The sequence below is a fragment of the Oncorhynchus clarkii genome, chromosome 2, assembly GCF_045791955.1.
Source record: "Oncorhynchus clarkii lewisi isolate Uvic-CL-2024 chromosome 2, UVic_Ocla_1.0, whole genome shotgun sequence".
Lineage (NCBI taxonomy): Eukaryota > Metazoa > Chordata > Actinopteri > Salmoniformes > Salmonidae > Oncorhynchus > Oncorhynchus clarkii.
In genome coordinates this window covers 68056776-68067981 of record NC_092148.1, presented here as the reverse complement: position 1 = coordinate 68067981, position 11206 = coordinate 68056776, and the positions used below count along the sequence as shown (strand labels likewise).

The 11206-nt window shown below is 43.6% G+C and overlaps 1 protein-coding gene across 1 annotated transcript in view; it reads right to left on the bottom strand.

Annotated features, from left to right (window-relative positions):
* LOC139377987 (protein piccolo-like) overlaps positions 1–11206 on the bottom strand; it is a 153085-nt gene that overhangs the window by 31051 nt on the left and 110828 nt on the right. Inside the window, exons 24-30 of the mRNA XM_071120551.1 lie at positions 8704–9757; positions 6496–6564; positions 5915–5941; positions 4396–4487; positions 3900–3975; positions 3632–3757; positions 316–424 (exon numbers count right to left, since the gene is read on the bottom strand). Of these exons, the coding sequence (XP_070976652.1) occupies positions 316–424; positions 3632–3757; positions 3900–3975; positions 4396–4487; positions 5915–5941; positions 6496–6564; positions 8704–9757 (1553 nt within the window). The remainder of the gene's footprint in view (positions 1–315; positions 425–3631; positions 3758–3899; positions 3976–4395; positions 4488–5914; positions 5942–6495; positions 6565–8703; positions 9758–11206) is intronic.

The following is an 11206-nucleotide window of genomic DNA, read 5'->3' as shown; positions in this document are numbered from 1 at the left end:
GAGGAGAGAGGGATGAGAGGAGAGAGAGGGATGAGAGGAGAGAGGGATGGAAGGAGAGAGAGGGATGGGAGGAGAGAGGGATGAGAGCAGAGAGAGGGATGGAAGGAGAGAGAGGGATGAGAGGAGAGAGGGATGAGAGGAGAGAGAGGGATGAGAGGAGAGAGAGAGATGAGAGGAGAGAGAGGGATGAGAGGAGAGAGGGATGAGAGGAGAGAGGGATGAGAGGAGAGAGAGGGATGAGAGGAGAGAGGGATGAGAGGAGAGAGGGATGAGAGGAGAGAGGGATGAGAGGAGAGAGGGCGCTGTTTGACTCACAGTCTGACACAGAGCTCCGCCTCTGCACACGGCTGACTCATTATGCACTGCACCTCCTCGTAGGTCTTCCCCATCAGAGGAACCCCATTCCACTCCAATACCTGCATTCCTACAGAGAGAGACCATATTTGAGACACATCTTTCCCTCAGATTATACAGATCCATAAAGTATTTGCAAACAATTCCAATTTTTATAAACTCCCATATATATTGGGCGAAATACCATAGTGTGCAATCACAGCAGCAAGATGTGTGACCTGTTGCCACAAGAAAATGGCAACCAGTGAAGAACAAACACAAAGAACAAACAACCCATATTGGTACTTTAACTATTTGCAAATCGTTATAACACTGTACATAGCCATAACTTGACATTTGAAATGTCTCTATGCCTTTGAAACTTTTGTGAGTGTAATGTTTACTGTTCATTTTTGATTGTTTATTTCACTTCTGTTTATTATCTATTTCACTTGCTATGTAAACACACAGCTCTGGAAAAATGTAGAGACCACTGCGAAATAATCAGATTCTCGGGTTTTACTATTTATAGGTATGTGATGGGGTAAAATTAACATTTTTGTTTTATTCTATAAACTACTAACAATATTTCTCCCAAATTCCCCCCAAAATGTTGTCATTTAGAGCATTTATTTGCAGAAAATGACAACTGGTCAAAATAACAAAAATGATGCAGTATTTTTTGTTATTTTGACTAGTTGTCATTTTCTGCAAATAAATGCTCTAAATGACAATTCTAAAAGAGATCAATTCTCGATAATGCAGTCAGGGCATGAGACTAGCTCAGACTACGAACACCTGGCCTGGTTCTCAGTGCATCTCAGAACACAACACAACCCAACCAAGCTTCCAAGCGTAACTCTTTCTCAAGGGTAGGCTCTAACTCTTCGAAATATACCACTGCCTTTTCTGTCCATGACTAGAGTGTCTTTCTTTCAGGTTCTCGTTCACACAACTGACAAGGCTCAGAGAACACGCCAGAGAAAGTAAAGTAAGGTAGGATAGAAATAGAGAGGGAGAAAATGCACAGCAAACTCAAACCCATGGCAGCCTCGGCGCTGTGGCTGCACTTACACAAACGAAACCTCGACTTCACATGAGACTTTTGCTTACGAAGCAACTCGCCAGCTGCTGTGACGACAAAGGATTGAATTAACATCTCTCTCTCTCTGTAGATTAGATAGTCAAGGCCACAGAAACATTTAGAACATGCTACCGCTCTCCCCCTCCCATTTCCCCACTCCTCATCTCTTCTCCCTAATTTTTTCTTATTTCTATATTTCTCTGCTCTTTGCCGCTCGTCCTCTCTCTCTCTCTCTCTCTCTCTCTCTCTCACTCTCTCTCAATCTCTCACATTCTCTCTCTCTCTCTCTCATCCTCTATCTCTCTCTCTCTCTCATCCTCTATCTCTCTCTCTCTCATCCTCTATCTCTCTCTCTCTCTCATCCTCTATCTCTCTCTCTCTCTCTCATCCTCTATCTCTCTCTCTCTCTCATCCTCTATCTCTCTATCTCTCTCATTCTCTCTCTATCTCTCTTTATCTCTCTCATTCTCTCTCTCTCTCTCATCCTCGATCTCTCTCTCTCTCTCTCTCTCTCTCTCTCTCTGTCTCTCTCTGTCTCTCTCTCTCTCTTTCTCTCTCTCTCTCTCTGCACCTGAGGGCACAAGTGTTCAGTTCCATCCTCTTTCACTAAAAGTCGAAACATAGCATTTGCATAATGGCAATTTAGTCCACTGAAGAAAGTCAGATAAAACCTCAACATTAAAGCAAAACAACACTATGTTACTATGGTTGCTTCCATTCCTAGGAGGGTTACTGTGTAATAGATGTTGGAATAACAGAAACAACCAAACATTCTGTTATAATTAAAATACACTGGGACAATTACTCTGTCTACATAATTATCTCCACAATCTGTATGACGCTAAATACAATTACAAACTGAAGGGGATTGTAGGGAGATGGGATATGCAGAGAGAGACAATTGTGTGTGTGTGTGTGTGTGTGTGTAAATCAGTTCGCTTGTGTGTGTGTGTGTGTGTGTGTGTGTGTTTGTCCTTCAAACTCCTCCTTCCTCTCTCAGCAAAGGCTGTCACATGTCTCTAGCGTCACCGCCAGGGTGTGACGTCACCACGTCTGAACTGAGTGTGACAAAGAGAGGGAGTAGATGAACCCTCACATACCTAACTGCAGTGGATTATGCTATAGAACCATAAAGAACAAGGCTTTCCCTCTGGTTCAACACAGGGGGTCTGGATGCTCAAACATGTACCACGTCAGAGTAAATCCCCAAAATATATCAGTGGGAGAGATCTCCTGTCACATTGTTCAGGATGTCTGGTAGTTAAAGTGCTGTGTTCTGAAGTTTCTTCTACGTTCTTATCTTCAGCCTGTAGCCTGTACTAATCTGTGCTTCAGACAGAAGAGTTTTACAGAAATATGACGGACGGAAGCAGAAAGATGGAGAGGGGGGGTAAATACAGTTTCTAATGTGACAGTGTGTGTGCGTGTGTGTGTGTGTGTGTGTGTGTGTGTGTGTGTGTGTGACTGTGCGTGTGTGTGTGTGCTAAATACAGCATAATGACTAATCCTGTGCAGGCATCTCAAAGGGGCAGAGTGAGCTGACAGAGCTTTTTTTTCTGGCTATCTGACATCTCAGAGAATAAGACATGACAGGTGCAAACGCCCGCTCACGCGCAGGCGAACACACAAGCTCTCTCTCTCTCTGGCGCTCGCTCAGATAGCCTGGCAAAGATATTCATAGTAAGCTGACATTGGCCTGGTATTATTAATATAATAATAGATTCCTGCTTAAACCATTAGTTTATCGGCTCTCCTCCAGAACAATTGTGAAATGATCAATATACCTCATCCAGCTGAACTAGTACAAATTGAAATGCATACAACATGAACTTAGGAGTTATGATATACCACGATAAGAATGTTAGATTTTTCCAAATGTCACTTACCTTTTTTCTTTCTGCACAGATTAACATACTCACTTTATATTTGTAAATACAGTATATTATTACAATGCATAATACCTCTTCTATTACTTGTTATTTCTATTTGACTCTTATTATTGTATTATATTTGAGGGAGCTAGCACGCAAGCATTTCTCTGCACCTCTTCTAGCTGCTGTAAACTGTGTTTTCATCGGCTATAACCCACAGTACTTTCTCAACTTTAAATCAGAGTGTGTCCCTGTATGACCAGAGAAGATGACTCATCTCTTGTTCTCTCCTCCTTCTCTTGCTCTACTTACACCTTACACACACATGTGCACATACACTTACCTTCCACCACTTTCCCTGTCTGTTCAGCCACTCCCCCGAGCATAACCTTGGCAATGTAAGCTCCTATCTCACCGCGACTCCCAGGAATCTCTTTCCCTCCCACCACACGAATCCCCAGGCCATTCCCTGCAGGGAACACACACCCACACCAATGAAACAGGCCTGAATTGTCATATTATAATTCCAGAGTTTGAGATCCTATTATTCCATTTGAATAGCCATAGATTTGTACATTATAGAATGTTTACTGTACGTTTGGGTGCTCTACCTGAAACGCTGCTGTCCTTGGGGTCTCTCTGTACTTTAATCCGGGTGTGAGGATACACATAGGGAATCAACTTCATCTGTGGGAGGGACAGGGACATCAGAACAGTCAAGATCCAGTACATTGATTACAACAACGACAACAAAAATACTGCAGCACTCCAATACAACTCAGCTAAAGACAGTCACTACCAATGTACATTCAATTATGAGAAAATGTAGGATATTTAAGAAATAAGGTGTGGTATATGGCCAATATACCATGGCTAAGGGCTGTTCTTAAGCACGACACAAGGCAACACCTGAAGTGCCTTATTGCTATTATAAACTGGTTACCAAAGTCATTAGAACAGTAAAAAAATATATTTTTTGTCATACCCGTTGTACAGGCTGATATACCACAGCTTTCAGCATATCTGCATTGAGTCTCAAACCAGCCAGTTTATAATGTATTTTATTAAATGTAGTCAACTAGTTTAGACGTATCCAGCTCCTCTAACCTGTCTCCTGTCCAGAGCTTGTCCGTTTATCCAATGTTGTCTCTCTGCAGGCTTGTCAAACCAGTCAGTGTCCTCCCTCCTCAGGTGGTATGCTACACAGGGACAGAGACATGGGGAGACGGGTGGAGAAATGCGGACAGGGACATAGACATGGGGGGGGTGGGGTGGGGGGGGGATTGACGGGTGGAGAAATGCGGACAGGGACAGAGACATGGGGAGGGGGAGACGGGTGGAGAAATGCGGACAGGGACACAGACAGAGAGGGGATAGTCAATGGTCAAACCCTTTACAAGCAGGATAGATGCCCAACTCCAAATAAACCACTAGCCTCTAGCCCCTGACCCTATATTACGCACTTTATATACATCTGAAGTTATTAGCAATATTGAAAATCTCTAAGTCACTCTCTGCTAGGCTTGGCAGAGTCTATGTGAATTATCAGATCTACACAAGTGCCTTGGGGCGGGAGCTAGGTGGCTATGTGGAATTGGCATGAGTAGCACCCCCTTCAAATAATTTATAAACACATCCTTCGCTCCATGTCTACTGCTTCTCGGTGATCAGTGATCTGAGCTAGCTGGAGAGGTGAAGGCAGAGTGGTGAAAACCCTGCTCTGTCCCATCCCCAGTTGTATTAGATTAGTGACCCCTTCAGAGACTGGATGGGGATGGATGTATTTCAATTAGTTATGGCATGCAGAGGGACCCCTGTGTGTGTGTGTGTGTGTGTGTGTGTGTGTGTGTGTGTGTGTGTTTGCGCGCGTGTATGTGCACGTGTGTGCTGATAAACAGGTCATGCCAAGAGATAGTGAAACATCTCCACAATGGGTCAGGGCCACAGTAGAGACACGCTGAAGGTGGACAGAGGAGAGTGTCTTCCACAGTCACAGTACAGTAGTACAGTAGTACAGTACAGTAGCACAGTAAAGTAGTACAGTAGTACAGTACAGTAGTACAGTACAGTAGTACAGTACAGTTCCCTTTGCCCTGAGACAGTGAGGTGGGACATTGATAGCTGGTGTTGTTATCAGGGTGATCTAACATCATGATCATTGTTGCATCTATCATCGTGTGAGAGACCCTCGACAACTACTGATGCGGTATTCAGATATGTCATTGTTGTGGTAATGTATAGCTTTTAAATGTGGAGCTGTATCTGAGCCACCTTGCAATGGTGCATGAACATGAATTCCAGAAATGGGTTTGATATATGTACAGAACCATTTAAATGTGGATCATTCCAGAAATGGATTGGGGAACCACTACCGCATATGATATGTTTACAGTACATTAACATCAAGACATGGGTCATTCCATGATGAGGTTGATATGTGTAAAGTACCATCCAAAAATGGGTCATTCCAGAAATGGGTCTAAAATGTTTGTGTACGTGATACCATCAGCATCAGGTCATTGAGCACCATGGGGTGTGGGGTGTTGTGGGGTGGAAGCAGACATTGTCTAAGCTACATGGGGTTGGGATGTGGTCTGGATTAGACCGTTCACACTGCAGCTCTCACCTTCTATGTTCCAGTTGGGGCCTCCGGCTGGGGTGTAAAGTTATATGTTTTAGAAACGGCTACAACACAACGTCTTGAATCTAAGACTTATTCAGTGGGCTATGTCTCCATCCACTTACACTGTATATCACATGCACTGAACTACATATAGTGGAGCACATGCTTTGAAAGCAAAAAAATACATCTTATAACATTATAGTCCATCATGGAGTTTGCATTTCTGATTGGAAGTGCATGAAAGATGTATGTTATAATACAGCAATTGTAGAATAATTGTAAAATGATCTACCTACAAATACACGGGTATTTACTCAAATATATCAAATGCATAGCATTGACTTACTGTAAAGTCACATGGATACTAAAGCATTCTAAACATCAAAAGGTAGACTCAACTATATGACATCACAGTGGGGCGACTTATTTTGTCTTGCCAATTCGCGCCCTTCCTTGAGGCATGGCTGGGTACGGCTGGGTATGATGATGTCATATTGCGGAGTGTCCCTTTAACATGGTGCTGCTGTATTAGTGGAGGGCAGGCAGCAGGGCCAGTGGGGAGGAACTAAACTAGAATACTCTACCGTGTCTGATACTCTCATGAAAGATTCTGGGATCATCTCTGTTCAGTGTCAGCATGGAGTCATTTAGGGCTGGAACCAAGGCAGATAGACACTCTTATTGATGTAGAGTCAGAAAGAGAGCCTTCTGCTGCTCATCAACTACTAATTCACCTGTCATTGGGTCAGTTTTATAGTAAATGTAAAACTGTAAAACATGCTATTCAAATGAAAATGCTTGCATATATGGTTATTAATGTGTGGGTGCGTGTGTCCGTGTGTTTCTGCTTGTCTTTTCAAATACGTAAAGAGAAATGGTGTGTAACTATACTATGCTGGGCCAATAGAAACATAGGGGCATGTTGAGGAGTGAGGTTCTGGTTAGTAAACATAGATGTGAGAAGGACAGCTGAAGAGATGGGGAGAGAACACATTAATATGCTACCAATCAGAAGAGAGCATGCACATTACAGTCACTTGGAAACATTCAAAGCAACCAACATCATGCAAAAGACGATGTCAAGCTTTATTTAAATTTAAACTCAAACACATTTTATCTCACAGCAACATGCATGAATACAAAATGGAAAATACCCAAGATGTGTCGGGATGAATATGCTATAAATAACTGTGTAGTGTGACTACAATAACATACACTGAATGTACAACACCTTCCTAATACTGAGTTGCACCCCCGCCCCCTTTTGCCCTCAGAACAGCCTCAATTCATTGGGGCAAGGAGTCAACAAGGTGCTGAAAGCATTCCACAGGGATGCTGGCCCATGTTGACTCCATTGCTTTCCACAGCTGTGTCAAGTTGGCTGGATGTCCTTTGGGTGGTGGACCATGCTTGATAAACACAGGAAACTGTTGAGTGTGAAAAACCCAGCAGCATTGCAGTTCTTGACAGACTCAAACCGGTGTGCCTGGCATCTAGTACCATACCCTGTTCAAAGGCACTTAAATATTGTGTCTTACACATTCACCCTCTGAATGGCACACATACACAATCCATGTCTCAATTGTCTCAAGGCTTGAACATCCTTCTTTAACCTGTCTCCTCCCCTTCATCTACACTGATTGAAGTGGACTTAACAAGTGACATCAATAAGGGATCATAGTTTTCACCTGGATTCACATGGTCAGTCTGTGTCAGGGAAAGAGCAGGTTTTCTTAATGTTTTGTTTACTCAGTGTACAGTATATCAGTCTACTATCAACATGGATCCAAATCTAAAACTCAAATACACAAACAAATAATCTACAAAATCCTTAGGGGGAAAAATGGCATTGCATTGCAATATAAATGTGAGCATAAGCTCTCTGTATTATTACTGCTGTAATAGTATGTGTGTATTTCTGGTAAAGAGACAAAGTGAGTGAGTCAGGTACAATATAAATGGCTGACTGCATCGTCTGAACAATTACAGTAACTAGACCCAGACCCACACATAGTGATTCAGCATTATGCCTTTAAAATGGTTGCTGACAGCAGGCCAAGCTCCACAATAGCTGAAAAGTAAATATAAGTCTGTCTTAAGGCCTGACCTACTTCCTACAAAAACCAGACACCATTTTCTGTCTGGAGAAGAAAATGAAAGGAGAGGAGAGAGGAGGAGGAGTGGTGTACTGTAGACAACAGCCTGTAGTCCCAGGGTGTTTCTCTCTGTCATCCTATCATGAATCTAACAGCCTTTATAGACTATAGATAGCACCCAGATTGTAGCGACAGTTTACCAGCATATTCATTAGTCTCCCACCCATTGAGGCACAGACACACAGAGGCACTTAAAGTGTATTTACGATCACATATAATACATTATTGTTACTTTACTGTTCTGTATGCTTAAATGAAGACCTGTATCCATCCCATAATACATTTGGTCAGTGATGAAACCAGGAAGCCAACATGTAAAAGAAGAGAACAGAACTGGAGCATGCTAATAACAACACAGACACACTGTCTCATACATAACATCAACCATATTATGTATCGGTGAAGAAGACAGACAAAAGAAGACAAAATAACAAATAGTGTTGCATGCAGAGATCAAACAATGCAGAAACAGAAACCAGAATAAAAGACAAAGACAACATGATGATAAAATAATAATAAGTGATGAGGACAACAGAGACAGAGTCAAAGCCTTCTCAAGCAGACATACAAACAGTCAGGAGCATTGCGACATGTCCAGAGACTCAGGGTGCTGTGAAAGCCTCCGGAGCCATTTACCTTCGCTGTCAGACATCGCTCCCCCCAGATCATCCATGATGAAGGCTATGTCTCTGTCGTAGACCCCACTATGTCCACGTGTAGCCCTGGACTCCTCCCTCATGTGCTGCTGGACCTCCGGCAGGGAATGGCTGGAGCCAAACTGGTCTCTGGAGTCAGCTGAGATAGGTGGTAGAGGACCAGCTGAGGCTCTGGCCATGCCCATTGGCTCTCCCACCGGGCTCAGAGGGCTCTCCTCTTCTGAGTTCTGAGCCACGATGGGGAGTCGCCCGATGGGCAGGCTGGTGGGCTTGGTCCTGGCCAGCCCGGAGCCGAACGCTGCATCCAGGGCTTCTCCCTCGCTCCTCAGCCTGAGAGAAGAGCTGGACAAGTCCCGTTTGATGGAAAGATCCAGGCCATAGACAGAAGTGGGGCGGGAATTGGGTCGTGAGGAAGGGCGAGAGCTCGTGCCGCTGGGGTAGGTGGTGTCATCCTGTAGGGTGGACCTCATGGTGGGTCCCCCCAGGCTAAGGGACTGGCTCAGAGAACCAGCCAGATTAGTTCCCAGAGAGGAGCCCAGGTACTTCTGCTGCTCAGAGAGGTTCTTCTTCAGGCCAAAGTTGATCTCATCCTGAAGCAGTCTGGCTCGTGTGGACAGGTTGGTGACAGATGAGACTCCAGAACCCAGGAAGCTGCTGTAGTCTGGCTCCAGGTCTCTGCTCTCCTGGATGGGGGAGAATTTTGTTATCTTGGGGTCCATCAGGGTTGCCTTCTTCTGGTTCTTGATCTGTTTCTGGTAGAGCACGGCGGCAGGAAGCTGCTTGGCAGCTTGTTTCTCCAAGGTCAGTCGGCTGATGCTGTACTTCTCAGCCTTAGGGAAATGTCTGTAGCTGGGGTCAGTGGAGAGGTACTGAGGCATGCCCAGGCCTGAGAGGTGCTCCAGACCCTCCGTCCCTCGTCTAAACTCCTGCTTTATCTGTTGCTTCAGGAGCTTCAGCTCATAGGGCTCTTCCATAGAGTCCTCCTCTCCTTTACCGTAGCTGTGCAGACGCGAGTTACCCAGGAACGCAGCCACCTAAACAAAGAAAATAAAACCATCATCATAGTGCATAGAATTTTAAGCAATTGTCAGCAAAACCTGCACAAGACACACTGAAACAGAGTATATAACAAAACCTACATATCACAGAAGAGCATTTACTTTAAATCAGTGGAGGCTCCTCAGAGGAGGAAGGGGAGGACCATCTTATAAAGTGAATTTCATGTATGTGGTTAAACATTTAAAAAGTTAGCATTTTTTGATAAAACTATACTAAATATATTATTGTCACCAAATAACTGATTAAAACACACTGTTTTGCAATGAAGGTCTCCAGTAGCCTCAACAGCACTCTGTGGGGTAGCACCATGGTGTAGCAGCTATTTCCTGTCCTTCTCTGGGTACATTGACTTCAATACAAAACCCAGGAGGCTCATGGTTCTCACCCCCTTCCATAGATTTACACAGTAATTATGACAACTTCCAGAGGACATCCTCCAACCTATCAGAGCCCTTGCAGCATGAACTGACATGTTGTACACACAATCAAATGATCAGACAATGAATCTAGTACTGAAAGCATAAACTGGAGCCAACTAGCACTGCAGTGCATAACATGTGGTGAGTAGTTGACTCAAAGAGAGAGAAAGACAATAGTTGAACAGTTTTGAACAAATTCATTTCTTCAAAATCTAAGGAGAAGCAGCAGCAGAGAGAGAGAGAGAGAGAGATAGCTATGTTTCATTGTATTTTTGTTCACTTTCACTTACTTAGCTAGCTAATGCAGCCAGGTAATTTAGCCTACTCAAACCATTGGCTCAAACAGAGAGGAATGCTAATTATGTTAGCTAGCGGGCTAAGACTATCAAACACTGGAACTTTCCAAGTCCAGGTAAGCTTTCGCTTTGTTGTTTTATTACCACCGGGGCCCCCGGTGTAACAGCTAAACTGCTTGCTGTACACTGTACTGCGTGATTGTAGCGGGTTTACTAATGTGTTAGTTGTAATGTCTATGTTGACTATGAAGTTAACCATGACTAACCCCATTCCGTACAAATATGCACAACCGCAGCATTCAAACAAGGCTGCAATGAAAACTAACTAACAAAATCTGGGATGTGAACTAAGTTTCGATTCAGCGTTGATTGACATGGTAATGATCAAATAGTATTTGAGAAAATACCAAAAAATTGACCCCTCTGACGTGGTACGTTACATCGTGACGTAACGTGCATTTGCAACTCATTCTGTGTTGTACAGCCTCTCTCCACCAGGTATAACGCTTCTCTCGCAGTTTAAAAACAAGAAAGGGACAGGGACAGAGGATACCTAGTCAATTGTACAACTGAATGCATTCATTTTTTGCGTAATCACGACTCTCAAAAGCCGAGACAGCCACTGTTTACTTCTGAAGATAAATCTATAAAAATTTGAGACAAACCTTCAAATAGGTATGTAATGACACATTATATAAACTCTTTATAG